The sequence below is a fragment of the Primulina tabacum genome, chromosome 11, assembly GCF_025594145.1.
Source record: "Primulina tabacum isolate GXHZ01 chromosome 11, ASM2559414v2, whole genome shotgun sequence".
In the NCBI taxonomy this organism is placed as follows: domain Eukaryota; kingdom Viridiplantae; phylum Streptophyta; class Magnoliopsida; order Lamiales; family Gesneriaceae; genus Primulina; species Primulina tabacum.
In genome coordinates, this window is record NC_134560.1 from 37,569,844 (window position 1) to 37,589,680 (window position 19,837).

General features: G+C 35.5%; 2 protein-coding genes and 1 pseudogene across 4 annotated transcripts; 2 read left to right on the forward strand and 1 right to left on the reverse strand.

Moving 5' to 3' along the window:
• Nucleotides 1-4,865: 4,865 nt before the first annotated feature.
• LOC142518966 (uncharacterized) lies at nt 4,866-13,656 on the forward strand. Of its 3 annotated transcripts, XM_075621832.1 has the most exons (3): nt 4,866-8,229; nt 8,299-8,376; nt 8,485-13,656. In XM_075621832.1, the coding sequence occupies exon 1, from the start codon at nt 4,947-4,949 to the stop codon at nt 6,072-6,074; it is 1,128 nt and encodes a 375-aa protein (XP_075477947.1). In that variant the 5' UTR covers nt 4,866-4,946; the 3' UTR covers nt 6,075-8,229; nt 8,299-8,376; nt 8,485-13,656. The 3 variants fall into 3 exon arrangements, with proteins under 3 accessions (XP_075477947.1, XP_075477946.1, XP_075477945.1); XM_075621831.1 differs by having other exon boundaries at nt 4,866-8,376; XM_075621830.1 differs by having other exon boundaries at nt 8,299-13,656.
• On the forward strand, nt 7,028-9,796 carry LOC142519829 (replication factor C subunit 3-like). Its single transcript, XM_075622851.1, has 9 exons — nt 7,028-7,069; nt 7,192-7,363; nt 7,447-7,625; nt 7,722-7,858; nt 7,973-8,074; nt 8,160-8,229; nt 8,299-8,376; nt 8,485-8,593; nt 9,690-9,796. Exons 1-9 carry the CDS (start codon nt 7,028-7,030, stop codon nt 9,794-9,796), a joined length of 996 nt encoding a protein of 331 aa, XP_075478966.1.
• Nucleotides 13,657-13,745: 89 nt separating the features above from the next.
• LOC142519830 (protein transport protein SEC23 C-like) overlaps nt 13,746-19,837 on the reverse strand; it is a 29,705-nt pseudogene continuing 23,613 nt past the window's right edge.

Genomic DNA, 19,837 nt, shown 5'->3' on the forward strand with positions numbered 1-19,837 from the left:
CTAGAAGCATTAGCTTCCCCAGTCTCGTAGAGAAACTTCAATCTCTGAAACTCTTCCCAGTAGTGGATAATTTTGTGAAAAACTTCATCTTCTATAGCAGCCTTTCGAGTTTCCAAGACAGACTTCTTAAAAGCTACAGCCATATCCTGGGACTTTGAGCCGCTTGCACCTGCCATTGTATTCCCTGAATAATAAGTTTGCTGATGTCGTTGAACAAAAGGTGGTTTCTATCTATAGGAGAGGAAAGCCAATCCACACCATTGATCCATAATGAATCAAACGGCTCAGATTTACATAGGAAATTGCGAAAAGATATTTGAAAAGACAGATCCAGGAATCAATGCGTCATAATGATTTATTTTCTTGGGAAACAAAGAGTCTCTGACAAATCTTATGGCCTACGTCAGCAATACCCACGTGTAAACACGCTACAACTATCCCGAAAAAGACCAAGTGGCAAGGAGATTTTCCTGCCCGGGCACCCAAGACCAATTGGGACAGCGAGTGAACTCTAGCCCGACTAATTAAGGAGGGAGTGATGATGCCCTGGAATGCCCCGGGTCAGGGATAGGCCCTGGGACTTCCCGGGCCATGGAGCATATCCATGGTTGGTGCCCGGGCCAGGATGGAATGCTCTCAGGCCAATAGCATGACAAAATGGATTAATGTCTCGAGCCATTGGACCACCCGGGACATGATTTCTCCAAGATGTGGAATACCCGAGCTCTTCTGTAATTAACCTGAGAGGCATTCTGCTTGGTCACCTCGATATGAGTGAAGTATTTAATGCGCCGATAAACAGTGTGTATAGCCGACCTATCTCCGACACTAATGCAAGTGGTCAATGAATCAAGTAGTCTGGATGTGACAAGTGTGCGATTTGACATGTCAGAACAATAGGGTATAATCAGCCACCCTATTATAATTAATGCTCACACACAAAAAACGAGGTCATCATTGCATCTTCTACTATAAATATCAGATTCTTTACTTGCATTTACTCGGAATTCAGAAATTGAATACACATTAAATACTCTCATTTATTGTTCCACACAAATTTCACAGCCATCACTTGGCCACATTGGTTTTATTGCTTGAGTACCCTACTGACTTAAGCATCGGAGTGGTCACGCCGGACACCCCTCCGGCGCCCATTCACGTGGTCACTTTCTATTTGCAGATCTCACAAATCGGACCGAGGAGTTGCGAGATTCAAGCCAGGCGTCCAACTCATATTTCCTTTGATATTTTTATAGTTTACCCGGCAGAGTTCCCAACCCGACTCGTCCATTTCGCCCGGGTTGCATCAGTTATTGTTACATGTTCTTGCTTTATTAATAGTATATATTATTACTATTATTATTCATATTATATTATTCCCGTTTATATATATAATTAATTATCCAAATGAAACAAAAATTGTATCCAACACAAACTTGAATGTAATTTGTAGAAAGATGTAATCTGTGTTTGGAAGAAAAATCAGATTATTCATGCTATTAAACGTACAATATATTTGAGATATATATAACAAAATAAATAATTGACTAACCCTTAATTCTAAATATTTAATCCTTAATTAAAATTTAAATAAAATCTTATCTATCTTATCTAATTATTTCTTATCAAAGATCTTCAACACTCCCCTCAAACTTGACGGTATATGTTTATCACGAAAATTTGCGACGTACCTGGCACAAAATCGTGCCAAAGTTTTGAATAATATGACTACTATGCTAAAGCGACATGGATCTCAATTCGGTTGTTAATTTTAACACACTCAGTAAGCCACAAAACAAAGAAATTAAATGATGAATTTGACGAATATTGCAGAAGAGAAATTTATGAACAACAACAAAATTAATTGCGCTATTATGAATTGGGTTCACCATATATTACAACTAAAAATGAAAATAAATGACGAAGGAATATGCTAAAAACTAAGGGAATTATTCTACTAATAATTAGAAATAAACGAACTAAGATGAATTTGAATTAATGAAATTTTACTAAAATTGCTGATGATAATTCCCTGATGAGTATACAACCTCGGAATTTTGTTTGTGCTCGCTATTCTGGTCTTCTACACTATTCTTGATGTTTTTGTCATGGCCAAAATTCTGCTGAATTTCCACTGCTTCTTTCAACCCACTTACTGTGATAGATTCATATCATGTTTGTGAGTAAGCATAAATGCATATCATGTTTGGAAACTAGCTCATATTATGTTTGTTGCATTGCATAAAATTTGACATAGATTCATATCTTTCATTTTTGTTTCTGATATTAAAATCTTTTCAAGTGCTTTTAATTTAACAGGAGTCATGAGTTTCACTCTCTTATTTTTAATAAGAAATTTATAACTATATTTTTCTTAAGGTACTTTCTATATTCGGTAACTGTAGCTTAAATGTTGAGTATTTCTAATGCAAATAACTTAATCCTTCAACTCAAGCATTTCATGAAACAAATCTTACAGCAACTCCCAACTGCTTTACTTTTCTTTGGCATGATGATATATATGTTCAGCTCTTGTTCGTTGAACAATCAATATGATCTTTAATTTGTAATAGGGCTGTCTATGTTTCATTTGGAGGCCTTCAGTTGTTGCTGAGAGGTGATTCCATGAAGAGACACAAGTTTAAAGTCGACCAGAAGCTGTTTCTTCGGTTGCGAAAGATATGAAGCACAACATAACATCTTGGTTTCAGGTCTATATTGTTTACGTAACTTCTAGTTTTGCTGTCCGGTTCACTGCATGAAAATGTTGGAACAAAGTACAATGTGCCATTTCACTTAGTTTTATGCTTAGACGAAAATGAGGTACTTTAGGATGATCTGGAAAACTTGTGAGTCCCATAATTTATGTCTGCCGATGTATTTTGTGCAGAAGAGTATGGATCAGTTGCTGTGGAAAATCAAGATCCTTTGAACACTCTCTGTAACATAGTCGAATGACTTCAAACGACAATTAAATTATGGTTTCACAAAAATTTAGTTCCTATGTTCCTTTTGATGTTACATTTGACATACTAAATGGTCCAACTCTATGAAGATTTTTACTAAGCTGAATTTCGAATCTTATTTTATGGTATATAATTTAATATTATCAAAAATTAATATTATCAAATCGATTATATAAAATTACATCTAAAAAATTTGTTTAATTCGATTTCTTCATCATAATTATCTGACTTAAAGTTGTGATGTAGAAGATATAATTGTATTTTTTTAGTACACTAAATAATGATATATTTAAAGGAGCTCCCAAATTGAGAAAAACTGAAGTGAAACAGCATTTCATATGTTGAAACATAGATAGAAGAATCTGAAATGTATTTAGTTACAGGCTGATTTATTCTATGCAATTTATATTTTTAGAAAATAAGGTATTTTTTTATCAAAAGGATTATTGTCGTCATACGACTATTTTGTGATAAAAAATATATATTCTGGCACTTAAATAATATCTGATCTAATCATTATTTTTAAAATAATGAAAAAAAAAAAAAAAATCAAGTGGGGCAAGAATATTTCGAACTTTTTAAAAATCATTTCATCAGCTAAATTATTTTATTTCTCGAATTTAATCAGTTTATACTAGGATATCATTATTTACGAGGATTTAGTTTTCCTTTTTGTAAAAATTCTTTGGTCACGTCGAAGCCCGACATTTAATAATAGCTAGTTGTGTGTATACAATCTTTTTTATAATTATCAATTGACAGAAATAAAATTTGACAAATTATTGAGAGTCTACAGTGCTATTTGAATTGTTGAAATTAAAAAAAAATAAAAAAACAAAAGTGTGTTGAAATTAAAAATATAAAAACAAAAGTGTAATAATGGTATCACGTAAGAGCAAAATTGGGGGAAAAAAAGTTGGTGTCCATTTTTGTCTTTAGTAGACCCAACCTTCAACTTTCTTATATACTAGTTAATTTGCACACGCAATGCGTGTGTGTACAGTCTTTTTTATAATTTTCAAGAGACTAAAGTGAAATTTGACAAATTATCGAGGGACTGAAATGCTATTTGAATTGTTGAAATTAAAAAAAACAAACAAACAAAAACAAAAATATAATATTCATATCACATAACGTCAAAATTGGGGGAAAAAAAAAGTCGGTATTCATTTTGTTCTTTATTAGACCTAACCTTTACATATAGTATAGATAAAATAATGTGTGTGCGCGCGATTTGATCATTCAACACCCCATTTTTTGCTTTTACAAAGTGAATTAAAAAATTGGAAAAAATTTAATTCGGGATTTGTTTAATAAAATTTCCGAAGATTATTAAATGCCTTTAAGTCAATAGCATGCTGCAACAACATAACATATTTAAAAACAATAGACTTAGGAAAGGAAATGAAACCAATGAGCTACAAATTTGTAAAATATGACTTGAACTCGGACGAATTTTGGATTACAAATGATTATCGATCCAAAATACATTGAAGTGGTACTGTCCTATACTTGGAGCTAACAGAAAACGAATATGGCATAAATTCCAACATCGGACTGCTAAAATTCGAAAAAATCGGCCAACCGAATATTGTCGTATCATAACTTATAACGAATATAACTTACGAGGGTAATCTGGAGAAGTACTAAAGAAGTGAAGGATCGCTTTCAACGGACGGGAGAAAAAAAAATCATTCAAAACTGGCAAGTACAATGTTTCCCTTGTATGTGAGTTGATGCCAGCACCCGTGGGAACAATATTTGTTCTTTCTTCCAATCATTTGAACTGGCTAACAAAAGTTTTCCTAGAGGCATAGAATTTGACGTCAAATTCTTGACTTTCATCCTAAAATCTAACGCCAAGAAATATAAAATTCTCGCTTAGAATGGAAATTTACCTTAGCATTCAGATACGACACATCATGCTACAAATTTTTCTGCTCCAAATCCCAGAAGAGAAGGAATCCTTTCAACCTTTCGATGCCAAGTCCCCCGATTCCACGTTCCAAATCTGCACCATATATTGGCAGCCCAAAATCTCCTTCTAACGCGAGTAATTCAGTTCGAACAACTCGTTCGACAGGCTCACCGATAATCGTCTGGCCAAAGAAATTGAGCGACCTCATCACAAGGAAAGCCGAGAATCCTCACCTAACAGAGGAGAGTCTCCAGGAGTTTAATAGGAGTAATGCAGAAGCAAGGCAAAGTACCAGCAGTCCGTATTATAAAGGCTTGACAGACTTTTCACTTGTTATAAATAGAGAAAAATTGTCGGGGTCGAGCCCCGGGAGAGAAAGCCATGCTGGCAGTTCCATCAGCTCTGGTTCCAAGTCGAGTTTTGTTGTGAAAGTGCAAGAATGGAGTTCGTCTTGCTTTACCTCGAAAAAGCATGAGAAGAACTCTTCGTCATTGAGTTCTTCTACATGGACCAAAAGCTCTCAGGATGCTCGTACCAGGACTTCATCTTCATCATCATACACGAAAATCAAAGAAACAGGAGAGACAGTAGCAAAAATAAAGACCAAGGTTTTTACGAATCATAGGAATAAAGTCAGGTTCGGAACCTGGGAGAGTGAAGAGAACCTAAGTTTACCAACAACAGAGAAGCCATTGAGGGAGAGAGATCCTGAACCGTCCATGCTGCCATGGCCACCACCCACTGCACAACCGGAAGAATCATTGCCGTATCCACAACCACAAATAATACTACAAACTGCACAACCATTGCCCTCAACACCACCACCACCACCACCAAAAGTATCATTACAACCAATGGTAGATGCATCACTGTCTCGGACCCCAGTTGGTGAAGGACTGACGAATGAGATAGAAAAAACAGAAAATGAAAGAAAATATGTGTGGGCAGACAGATATAGGCCATTATGGTTGCAAGATTTTCTATGCAATAGAGAGACAGCACGTAGCCTTCAGGCCACCGTGAGGAACTGGGGCAATAAAACAGAAGAATGTAGCCATTTCATATTCGAGGGAAACCCAGGCGTGGGAAAGAGAACAATGATTTGGGCCTTTCTCAGAGAAGCTTTTGGAGAAGAAAAAGTACAGGTACAAATATTTCCAATAAAAAACAAAAAGTACAAGTATAATTGAAAAATCAACATAATATCTTATACTATATATAATACTTGCTGACTAACACATACAAACAATTATATTACTTGTCTATCCCCACCGTGCTATATATTTTTTTATTATTTTTTATGATTAATTTTTTATATTCAACTTTAGTTTTTCACATTTTTCATATTTTTTTATGATTAAGCAATCTAACAAAGTTCATATAATAACAGAACCAATAATGTTCCATATAACGAGGCCTAAAACTCATCAAGTCAATCATTTCAAGTCCAAATAAAACCTGCACATTCTTGCTTGAGGATTTTATTTAAATTTGTTATCTTCTGTATTTATAACCCACAGGCAAGAGAAGAATGCAAGGTATTTCATTTGAAGGTAAATTTCAATCCCAATTTTCGCAACTCGCAGCTTGTTCATATAATTCCAAAGGCAACATATTACTGTGCAGCTACTTCAGCACCAGCATCTGCATACCAATTCCTCAATGGAGAAATATGATTCTTCTCATATGAGGGATTTATTACTTCAATTAATTGCAGTTATAAATTACACCAACATTGAAACCAATAATCGCATGTGGAAATCCCTATAGGGCAACTAATTAAACAGGTGACGGTTCCACACAAAACACTAAGGTAGAAAAAGCATGAAACTATCAGTCAGAAGAGAAACAACTGTAGGATTTTAAGGATATGAGTAGATATTTTTTCTTTTGTATTGCTGATCATTACAAGTCAAGTAAATAAGTATATCAGAACATGACAGCAGCATATATTCTTAAATAGGACAGTTCGTGTACAAAATTCACATTCATAACAAATGAGTATGAACTAAAAAAACTAACTGCAACAGTAACTAGTATTGCAACTCCTATGATCCTTAGCATGATAAATCATTGGTCATTCTATAGAAGTTATTCCATAGAGTAAGCTATACCTGAGAACTAAAGAAAGATTATGTTGCTCATGCATTTTACATGCACTGCACAAGCATCTCGTTGTACAAAGGTGTGGACCGGAATCACCAGATACCTGTTGTCCTCCCATTAACTTAACCAGCATGTATTGATGAATGAAAGAAAGTAGTGCTTATCAAATCACCCCTTCTCCCTCTGTTACTAATTTCACAGGGAGAAGCAGTGAGCAGTATCCTCGTTAATTTAAAGGTATCACCTCAACATATTGAAGTCAACCTTTCTGAGCTTAAAGGTTATGAAAAGCATGTCATTGCTGAACTTATCCAAGAAAAAAACCAGAAGCTGCCTATCACAACTTTGCAACACGGTCGTGAGAACTGTAAAGGTATTGAATTATTTTATGTCAATATAATCATATTCTCTCAAAGATTAATCCAACATATCATATTGTGCATATAACTGTTGCAGCAATAATTATAAATGACGCAGACAAGTTATCTACTGATGCCTCGTCATATATCAAGTGGATGTTAGAGAAGTTCAAAGGATGCAACAAGGTATTCTTTTGCTGCCGAGATTCTGCAAAGCTCTATCCCCTAAAGCCAAACTGCACATTGGTTCAACTCCTCGAACCTTCTAATGAAGAGGTAGCTTCTTGTTCTTTAAAAATCCCAGATTCCCCATTAGACTCATAAATTAGAGGGTTCGAAGTCTTTCATCTTACAATTCCCTGTCTATTCCAGATTCTTGCAGTTCTGGCATTTATAGCGAAACAAGAAGGGATACAGTTACCTCAAAAGTTAGCGAACCAGATGGCTAAAAATTCCAAGAACAACCTAAGACAAGCTATACGCTCATTTGAAGCTACTTGTCAATTCAAGTATGTCAGCGATGTGCACAACACATTTCAATCACAGTTTTCTCCATTTGACATCGCACAAATTAATCTAGAATCTAGTTGCACATTCCATACCTTATGCCTTCGATGATATAGTCGCAGTTCTTCCTTGAAGGAAGATCAAGATATTAAAACTGGTTGGGAAGATAAAATCGCTGATATTGCTCAAAATGTTATAGAAGAGCAAAGTCCAAAGCAGTAAGTATCATTACATATATTAAACAACTGATCCAATCTGAGGATTCCTAAATCTAACAGTAAGAGTCGATCTGTTTCTCCGTAGGCTCTATAATATCCGAGGAGAACTTCAAAATCTGATAGAGCATAACGTAGATCCTGAGTACTTGTTCCAAGTAAGGAGAATATATGTTTTATTTACCATAAATAATTTAAATAATATTAACTTATCTCTTGTTATGCAGAATATAGTGGAAGAACTTAAAAAGAATCTTCCTGATCAGTTAGAGGAACAATTTGACAATCTATACAATGATTATCAGGTAAATCCTTGCTGAATCAATTAGTTTTCTCTTCGCACGATCCTATATCTTGCGTGTCATAATATAGATATCATAGAATGACTGGCTAACCAGATTTCTAATTGCCAGAAAAATCAAGCTGTTAAAAAGTACCTGACCCCACAAAACCTTCAAGAAGTGGAAGGTAAGAGGCATAATGATCCAAGAAAGAATGTCCAACAGTTCATGAGAATTGAAGGTAAGAAAATGAACATCACATGAAACATGTGATGGAATTTTAAAGGACTAATTCCATCAATAGCATAAGAGTTTTTTTGCAAAAAAGCAAACAAGAAAATAATAAGAGTTTAATGATGGACAAAAATTTCTATATAATTGATTACAAGATGCAAAAACCTAGAAATTTATTGAGTTCAATATGACAAATGTTTTTTCACGCTAATCTTCACTTCCACAGAATATATCAGGCCTCGTTTGGACAAGTACTTTAAAAACGTTTTTAGTGAAAAACTTATGTGTTTGCATGAGATTTTTGTAAAAAAAATCAAAAATATTTTTAAAAAATATTATTCAAGTATAGTTTTTAAATAACGATTGAGATTTGTTTTTAGATGTTTTAGAAACGAAGGCAACGATGTAAATCAAAACATATTAATTTATAACTGAATAACATTTTTATGAAATAGTTGTTTGTACATATTTGTTCTTAGAACAACTTTTAAAACATTTTATAATTTTTTTGTAACAAACACTTTTATAAAAATGTTTTATAAGTACTTGTCCAATCGGAGCCTTAATTACCCAAGATTAAGAAAGATGAGACCATAACTGAAAACCCTTGCTGGATTCTATTGCTTCCCATTTTGCAGATCTCACCACCAAAGTGAAGTCAGAAAGTTCATGAGAACTGACATAAATTCCAACATAAATATGGAAGGTCTCATTATCATTTCTTTCAAGTATCCTAGAGTTTCATTGATACCGCCACATCTTAATTTAGATATATTGGTCGCACTAATAGAATAAAACAGCAATAAAATAGGAGATAGTCTTATTTTAGTTATATAATATGTTCCTAAATTATGAATCTCAGTTTATGCAACTGAAAATGAGAAATAACAGACAAACAAATTTACAGAAAACACCAAACTAAAAAACTACATAAACCGTATCTATAAGGAACTATAAAATCCTTGCAATCATTCTTCTGGAAGGATAATGCTGAAAGGAAGATGCTGAACAAAAAAGAAGTGTTATAAAAAAGATGTGTCAAATCTTGTTCAATAAGTTTCAGAATCATGTTAGATGCCTAATAAAGAGTATTCCCATTCCAGGAATAAAGGAAACCATCACTTTGATCGTGATAGATGAAAATCAGAGGGGTGGGGGGGAAGAAGGAACTGTAAAAAGAAAATTAGAACTCGATTGCCCTTTGACGTAGCATCATCCATTGGTGATGCTTTTGTCCTAAGAGTTTGATTATATTAGTATTTTACAATAGAATCAACTGATTGTTTTTCATATGCTTAATCTGATATTTATTTCATCAAGTCTACATAGAAATGAGGAGTCATACACTTCACTTGTTTATGTGTACACATTCTAGTCATGCTGTGACCTTAGGCAATGTGAACAATTAATTTTCTCCAGAGCCACTCAAGCTTATCATTCCATTATTGCATATAAACCAATCAAAATTGATTTTAAGAAACCAAATTGTCCGGTCACAAGCTTTACTTGGTCATAAATGCTCTACTCTGACTTTCAACTGGAAATTATAATTGCCGATACTCCTGTATGTAGGCAAGGCTCACTCACACTGGTCACTCTTTTTCTCATCTTCAGAGTTTATAGCAAGATTCATGAGTTGGTACAAGGGCTTGGGTATAAAGAACAAGGAAGTTTGACCAAATGTAATACAGGGGAGCTTATTATATGGTTTCGCGAACCACCTGCAACAAAATATCATTCAAAGTTTCATACAACGATTTGTTGTCTGTAAGTGTATTGATACCTCATTTCTAGCACAGAATAAAGCCAATCCCAACTGCATTGAAAGTAAAATCTTTGATGATGATGATAATTTTAAGTATATGATAAAACAGATAATCAACATTACTTTAGTTTCATATCGTATAAAGCTGGATGCATTGAAGAAGAATGCACCAAGTGTCCACCCATTCAGGACTGTTCTCATTTGATAAGCACAGATTTCCTTCAAATTCTTTCTTGTAAATGGAATTTTTTCAGCATGCAAGCTCTCTTTTATTTCTTTTAAGGAGACTGCACGTGCTTTCTAGAACTAAATGTTTCTTTTGTAGCCCAGCTTGAATAGCATGAAATGTGAAATCTCCATTGCTTGACAAGGTATAGTGCTATCATGGTTTGTTAAATGAATTTCAAAGGTAAGAGAAGTAAAGATATCATGAACGCACACACAAAAATACACATTCATAACAATTAGAAGAAATTAATAGATCCTTCATCTCTCCAAGATCTCTCTCAGAGAGGCCAAAGTAGAGACGTGTAAGTCGTAACATGAGAAATATAAGAAATTAATAGAGCCTTCATCTATTCAAGATCTCTCTCAGAGAGGCCAAAGTAGAGACGTGTAAGTTGTAACATGAGGAATATAGCAAAGGCGCTCTATTAGACACTAAACATCACCAGGAACAGCCGCCAGCCGATATTATTAAACACAAGTGGCAAGTCCATCTCAAGAGATCCAGTAGCATATTTTTGATGGCAAAGCAATAATTCTTCAATGCTTGATATTTTTAGTTTTGATGTGCAAAAAGCGATAACGCCCTTCGCCAAATCAACCTTCCTCACCTAATCTCAGGCGCACTGGGGGAAAAAGCCAATTCAAGAAATTTTTTATAGCTTATTTTTCACCTTTTTTTTGTTTTATAAGAAACGATATTTTATTAAGATGAATTTAGGATGAAATTTACAAAAAGGCAGACAAGGTATCCACTATTATGTAAGAGATAAAAAACCGTTCTGATCACAATCATCAGATAAAGCTCCAATCCTTAACTAAATCTGAATCGATAAATGCTTAAAATCTGAGAGCTTCCTGGTCCAAATTGCAGCCCTAAATCTGATATTCTCACAACAATCATCTACAACGTCGAAAATCCTTGTGTCTCACTCCAACCAGATCGGCCAAAAGATACAATGGACTGTCACACCCCCAAAAAGTACTACATCTTTTGCCGAGATCACTATCAATATTTAAAACAAACATATCACGCACTGATCTCGGAGCAACACACACAAAACCCAATTCGTTTATAGCTTTAGACCAAATACTAGCCGAGAAGGAACAATGCTGAAACAAATGATCTTGAGTCTCCTCCTCATACCGACAAAGGACACACCAATTCGGACAGAGAGCACACTGAGACCATCTTTTTTGCAACATATCATAAGTTGGCAATTTTCTCAGAACCACAGTCTATGAGAATACTTGAACCTTATGTGGGATCGGTACTTTCCAAATAGATTGAAAGCGAGAGAAAGTAGGAAAGCTATTGATTAGAAAGATCCTCAAGAATCCCCTTCCCAAACCCCGAGCTCCGCAACACCCAAATCCATCCTAACATTGTTTAAGCACCCTAACAAAGAACTCAACTCAATCACTTCGTCGTCGCTCAAATCCCTTCTGAAGTGCAGATCCCATGATAGAGAAGAATTAAGAAGATGTCCATCTTCGTGAATAAACCGAATAATGGGCTGGTTATGAAATGAAGAAATCTAAAACAAAGCTAGGTAAAAGACTTTAAACAATGAATCTCCCCACCACTTATCCTTCCAAAATGTAATGATATCCCACCTTTAACCACGGTCCTCACTAAAAGACCGGGTGAGTTCGAGAAATCAATTTCCAGAGGCTTCTGAAGGTAACATTACTTGCTAAGCCCACATTTCATCCATTATCTTGCATCTCATATTTGCTCTTAATAACCTTTTTCCACAACGGCTCCATCTCCACAGAGCATCTCCACCACCATTTCCCCAAAAGTGCTTTATTCCTCGAACAGATATTTCCCATACCCAAGCCTCCTTTATCTTTCGGTTTGCAGACATGTTCCCACACGACCACATGGCAATGTGAATCTCCATCATTACCGTCACATAAAAATCTCTCATTATCTTCTCCATAACCATCGCCACACCTTATGGTACTTTATAATGGGACATGTAGTACATTGGAAGAGCACTCAACACTGCTGAAATCAAAAGTCGAAGAAGAGAAAGGAAATCAACAGATCTAACATCTGCAACAGGGAAGAGTAAGAACTGGAGACCAATATAAGAGATGTGAAAATCAACTTATTCATCTCAACTACCTAGCATACAGCAATTATCAAATCAAATGTCAAACGATAAAAAAACACCATAAGATAAAAGTTATCTGAGCAACTATGACAGACTTTATCCAACAGGGAGTACGGTTGATATCAGAGGCATACTGAAATCATCTAAGAATTCAGGCATCTAGAAGTACGTCACAATACATGTAGGCACCAAGTAGTTCCCAAATTACAATACTAATATACTATTGAATCTAAATTTTCACACTCTAGCTAATATCCAACAAGATAGGATTTATTAGCGAACCAATGCTCAAAGAAGATCCAAGCCTCCCAAACAAACCTTGATTTTAAGAGCAATGAACCAATTGCAACCATAGCATAAGAATGCAGTAGCTAATTCATTAATTAGAAATGTAAATAAGTGGTCATAGCAGGAGCGATTTCTCATATAAGTACGCAGGAGCAAATGCCCCAGAATTTGTACTGGTTAGATGTCACTGCGTAGGAAAAAAAACAATATTTGACTCATCTCTTGGGCAACATATGTTATTGTCTGCATAGTAAATCTAATGAGCATATAAAGCTTTATTTGAAAGAAAAACAAAATAAATTTATGAGAATATAAACAACATACACTATCATGTCATTAAGATGATCTTACATGTTCTTGGAGTTCAATGTCCTTGCTCTCTTGTTTCAAAGAAGTTCAGTTTGACATTAATTGATAGATGCACATGCAACAATGAAACAACCAAACAAATTAAATTTGAGTACTCGTTAACGCAATGACAATGTTAGCTACTAGATATATGTGCTTCCATTCAAGTTTTTTTTTTATATAGATTTATACTTTATAAAAACAAAAGCAGCAAGCAGATGCACCAAATTACAGGACAAAACAATTTTTATGCCTGCCATTATGATTTATATCCACCAACATTGAATTTAGTAGTTCAAATTTATGGATGTAATGTGACATCAATCTCAGTTTGAAATATATAATATTAGCATCATCAAAAATAACAAAATGACGCAAGTGATATTTTCATATAAGAAGAAATTAGAACAAAAAAGAACTAGATACATATTGTCAGATTCATAATTCATTAATCAAATTATTCCATGAACGTCTAAATTATTCTCATTTAAGAAAAAACTTACATGACTCTTTTAATATCTAAGATGATAGGAGATAACCTTAGGACCAAATCCTTTGTCATATACTTTACTGTACAATATTCAGGAAAATGTATTACAAAATCTTTTGTATGTCACCTAACTACAGGTCTCAGATGGCACAATAGTAGCTTTACTGAACAGCCAACCGCTGGAGGTGATCTAAGAAAACCTCAAAGCTGACATCATCTGTGAAAAGGATATCACCTCCAGGAGCAGCTGGAGCATCCGAATTATATGTTGTAGAAGGATTCAATTTTGCTAGCAAGAATCGAGCCTGCAAATTACTATCATGGTTATGGCATGCTCTATTTTTATGGTGATAAAGATTTAAAATCAAGTCACTATGAAGATGGTCTAAAGTAGTCTTGTTCCACATATATTCAAACAACGGAAAATAAATATTTCACTTGTTCGGCCTGCCCTACCCAAGCACAACAAAAGAAACTCATGCAGTTGTCGCAAGCATGATACTTTTCTCTTTTAATTGCGATAATTCAATCCAGTTCCTCTTCCTAAGCACTTGAACTTAATTTGCCAATTCTAACTTCAAGTAAAAATAAAATAACTGACCGTGACTTTGTAGCTCATCTGACACTAAGGTTCCAAATTTGGAACGAGGTTTTGGTCTCGAGTTCGAAATTGTAACAAAATATTCCCTCCCCCAACTCAAAAAATAAAATAATTCAAAATAGAGTCTTTGCCGACATACCGTTCAAAACAAAGTTTTTCTTCCTAAATAATCATCCAAATGCAACTGAGCAAAGGCCTACAAGATCATAAAATTTTGTTTCTCTTCTGGTCCGTTGAACCCATTTGGATAATTATCCAAATGCAACTGAGCAAAGGCCTACAAGATCATAAAATTTTGTTTCTCTTTTGGTTAAACCCATTTGGATAATTATTTAGAAACTGACTAGAGAATTCCTCAAACTCCTTTCCCCATTTCTACTGGGATCATTTTCTTTCCAAACATGCCAGGGAGGGGAAGCATATTAAGCCTGTGCTTCTTTTCTAGTCAAAAACAGCTGTTATTAAGCCAACTTAAGCCATCTATTTTTTCGAAACTAATACCCAACTTGGTTGATAATTTGGGTGGGATATGAGCATCATAAAAGATAAAGGCATCAGAGAGTAAACCGGGGCATAAATGAAAAGTGTAGAAGAGACATCAGCCTGAAGATAGAGAATGTTGATTTACCCACAAGCACATCTGATTAAATTGTGCGAATCCAGTTCAGTAAGGCATTTAAATAAATATTTTGCTGCGTTCGGATTAAGGATTTTATTTGTCCGTACGGATTTGATTTGAAAAAAGGATTTGAAATTTGGATTTTAGATGGCAGCAATATCGAATGCATTTGAAACCCATTGTTGCTCATGCATGAGCTCAAATTCAGAGAGCATGACTTTTAAAACCATCAAATCAACTAGAATTAATTTAAAATCAATTATTTAAATCCTTGGTTTTAAAATACCCATTTCAAATGCAACCTTTATAAAATCCATCAACATATTCCACTTAGACCCCCAATCAAACTCCACTATCTGCCGTTCAGTTACGGAGAAGCTCTAGAAACAACACTAGGCAAGCAGCTCAAAAAGCCAAAAGCGGATAAAATTATAGAGGTTCAAACCGCGGACCGCCAGATCTGATATGTACCTCCAGATATTTCTAGTTCTATAAGAAAAGATACACACACTCTCCAATACATTGAGCTTAAAGTACTTGATTTGATTATGAAAATATATTACTAACTAATAAGATGCCAAAAGATGAAGATGATACTTAAAAATTCACTTAAGATAAAATCAAACACCTGAGATCCATGCTGATCACAAATTACTAAGCGAGGCACTGGAAATCTCTCTCTTATTATGGCATCCGCATCATCGCGTGGAGCTTGCAGCAAGTGAGCAAAGGCCTACAAGATCATAAAAATTGAGTGTGCAGTATCAGGTTGAGGATATATGCAACTGACTAAATGTCATGACTTCAGCTGACAAAAACTAAGTCTAGTTCATCAACATCCATAGCCAATTGTTGCTGTGATGTAATACAGTTCTAAGATTGAATAGAGGATGTAAGACTGCATGAATAAACGACTTAATGTTGCATGACCAAAGGTCTTAATATGATCAACAAGGTCCACTTTCTTGTAGTTAACGTAATTTAATCCAAATTCTTCCTCGCCTAGATTCTGAATTAAATAATTGGGGGAGAGAGCGAATGAGTAACTGGGTTTTGGCTAGAGAATACCGAATGTTAGTTATTCAGATACAGAGGCTTCGCTCAACTGGTCCTCTGGCTTGATACCAGCTTTCCTTACCAAAACAACAGTAGAATATCTCACAGAACACCATAGATTAGACCTATAATACAAACTCAAAGTTTGACACAGGCAATATTACAAGAGTGCCGAAAGAAATTGTGGAAGGTTTTGGAAAAGAAAAGTATAAGAGAAGCATATATTGAAGTAATCAAGGACATGTACAAGGACATAATGACAAGAGTGAGGATCTCAGGAGGATTAACCGAAGAGTTTCCTATAAAGAAGAGCTACACCAAGATCAGCTTCAGCCCTTATCTTTTTGCACTTGTCATGGATGAACTCGCCAGACATATTCAGGACATGGAACCTTGGTGCATGTTTGCAAATGACATTGTCTTGGTGGATGAGACTCGTGAAAGAATAAATGCCAAGCTTGAAATCAAACTTGGCAAGAAACGTTGGAAGAGAAATGTTTTAGACTTAGGAGCGAGGACAAAAACAAAGAGTAGAAAGAATAGAATTTATTATTATTTTTACAACTGATTACAATGGTACATATAAATAAGAGCATATATTATCTACTGAATCTGACACTCCCCCTCAAGCTGGTGAATGGATATCGCCCATTCCAAGCTTTCTAACAATATTTGTGAACAAACTACGGGATAACGCCTTGGTGAATATATTTGTCAACTAATCCTTGGAAAAGACAAATAGAGTTCATATTAATCCACTTTCCAATTTCTCTTTGATGAAGTGTCTATCGACGACACGACTTCAAAGTGTTTCGTACGATCATGTTGCACCGGATTGTGAGCTATACTAATCGCTGATTTATTGTCACAATATAATTTCATGGGCGTCTTCCACTTAATTCTCAAGTCATCAAGAATTATCTGCAACCATAGTAATTCACATATTCCCAAAGCCATAGCTCGAAATTCTGATTCTGCGCTTGATCTTGCAACCACATTTTGCTTTTTACTTCTTCACGTCACTAGGTTTCCCCCCAAGAATGTGCAATAGCCGGAAGTGGACCTTCGATCGTCCAAGGAGCCCGCATAGTCGGCGTCTGTATAGGCTTCAAGAGTCATAGCATCCTTTTTTGTGAATAATATGCCTTTTCCTGGACTGCCTTTAAGATAATGTAAGATCCTATGGGCTGCCTTGAGGTGTTTTTCCTTTGGATTTTGCATATATCTGCTAACTACACTTACAGCATACGAAATGTCTGGTCTAGAGTGAGTTAAATACAGTAACCTCCCAACCAGCCTCTGATAAGAACCTCTATCTACCACTGGGTCATTTAATGCATCACATAGTCCGTGATTGACTTCAATAGGGGTGTCCACTGGCTTGCATCCCATCTTTCCTGAGTCTTTCAACAAATCCAGCACATATTTTTGTTGGGAAATGAATATCCCATGCCCAATTCCTAGAGTATTTTAACTTCCCAAGTTCTTTGATATCAAACTCTTTGAGTAGGCACTGCTTCAGGTCCTGTATTCCTGCTATATCATTCCCGGATACTATCATATCATCAACATACACCAGCATAATAGTCACTCCCCCTGAAGCCGAGTGCTTCACAAACAAAGAATGATCCCCTTGGTTTTGTCTGTATCCCAAGCTAGTCATTGCTTTACTGAGTCTTCCAAACCAAGCACGTGGTGATTGTTTGAGACCATAAAGTGCCTTTTTCAGCCTACACACCATCTTTTTTTTAGATTCAAACCCGGTGGGATATCCATATACACTTCTTCGGCGAGATCACCATGAAGAAATGCATTCTTAACATCAAATTGGAACAGATTCCATCCAAAATTTGTTGCTAATGACATAAGGATCCGTACTGTGTTCATCTTTGCAACAGGTGCAAAGGTTTCCCAATAGTCAAGTCCATATGTTTGGGTGTATCCTTTTGCAACTAGCCTCGCCTTATAACGTTCAACTGTCCCATCTAATTTATATTTGATAGTGAATACCCATCGACAACCAACCGGTTTAACATCGTGTGGCAATCTAACCAGTTACCACGTTTTGTTTCTTTCAAGAGCTTCCATTTCTATTTACATGGCATCTTCCCACTTCTTGTCTCTTAATGCCTCTGATAGATTTCTTGGAATGGATTATTGTGAAGATTGGTCAACAAGGCTTTATGGCTGTGGGACAGGTTCTGATAGGTCATAAAATTATGTAAGGGATGTTTAGTACAGGTTCTAACTCCTTTTCTTAATGTGATTGGCAAGTTCATGTCCTGATCAACATCATCTAAGGGCTTAGAATCTGTTAAGATTTTGGGTTCAGCGAGTATTTCACTCTCGGCTATGGCTTGGCCTATTTCAGGAACTCGTGCAACATTCAGAGGTGGTGATGCTACTGTAGAGGCTGGAATTTTTTTTCTGGAATAAGTTTTGAGTGGCTATGTTGGGGTTTCTTTTTCCTTATCCACGATCAGATCACTTTGTAGGGCTGATTTGGCTATTTGATCAGGAAGTATAGATGGTGAGTTGTGTAGTAGTGGCAATGTGCTAGACTCGAAGGGAAGATCAAGTGAAAGACTTATATCCCCTCCATCCCTATCAGTTTTGTTTTCTGGAGATTTTGAGGGAAAATAAGACTCATTTTCAACAAAGGTGACATCAGCAGAAACAAATGTTTTTCGAGTGGAAGGATGAAAGCTCTTATATCCCTTTTGAGTAGAGGAATACCCGATAAACATACATCGAAGAGCTCGAGGGTCGAGTTTTCCTCTATTTTGGGAATGTATGTGAACGAAGACGACACTTCCAAAAATTCTAGGAACAAGATTATTAGACGCAATAAAATTAGGAAAAAATTTTGTGAGAATTTCTATTGGAGTTTTAAAATCAAGAATACTAGTGGGAAGTATATTAATAAGGTGTGCAGCGGTAAGGACAGCTTCTCCCCAATAGTGTTTAGGAACATTTTTGTGAAACAATAATGCTCTTGTGATATTTAGGAGGTGGCTGTTCTTTCGTTCAGCCACGCCGTTTTGCTGTGGTGTATTGACACAAGAGGATTCATGCAAAATTCCTTCCTTTTGAAAGAAAGAGGAAAGCGACAAATTGAAGTAATCTTTGGCATTGTCTGACCTAAATCTTTTAATTCTCACATCAAATTGCGTCTTAATCATGTTATAGAATTTTGGAAAAATAGTGCTAACTTTGGATTTATTTTTCAAAAGGTAAATCCATGTCGCGCGAGGGCAGTCATCGATAAAAGACACAAACCACTTGGCACCAAAAATACTTTGAACACTAGAGGGACCCCATATATCGGTATGGATCAAAGAGAATGGAATACTAGTTCTTTTATTGCTTGCTGGAAATGAAACACGTTTGTGTTTCGCAAATTCACAGTCATTACAATGAAAAGACTATAATTTATTTTCTTTAAACCATAAAGAAAACATTAACTTAAGGACCCTAAAGTAGGGATAGCATAAACGACGATGAAAAAGCCAAATTTTATTCTTTGTTGACAAAACAGACTCAGAAAAGAATGATGTGGATCTATCCATCCTAGTTCCTCCATTTTGACTTTTCAGATAGAAAAGACCATTCCTCTCATTAGCACGTCCAATCATCCTCTTCATTTTCAGTTCCTGAAACTCACAATGGGAAGAGAAGAAGGTCACACAACAGTTGGAATCCATGGTTAGTTTCTTAATGGAGATTAGGTTTGCAA

Coding starts and splice junctions, on each gene's coding strand:
- LOC142518966 (XM_075621831.1), top strand. CDS start 4,947: ATGCCAAGTCCCCCGATTCCACGTTCCAAATCTGCACCATATATTGGC.
- LOC142519829 (XM_075622851.1), top strand. CDS start 7,028: ATGCATTTTACATGCACTGCACAAGCATCTCGTTGTACAAAG. Junction 7,070..7,191: donor AAGCATCTCGTTGTACAAAG/GTGTGGACCGGA, acceptor CTAATTTCACAG/GGAGAAGCAGTGAGCAGTAT. Junction 8,230..8,298: donor ATCCTGAGTACTTGTTCCAA/GTAAGGAGAATA, acceptor CTTGTTATGCAG/AATATAGTGGAAGAACTTAA.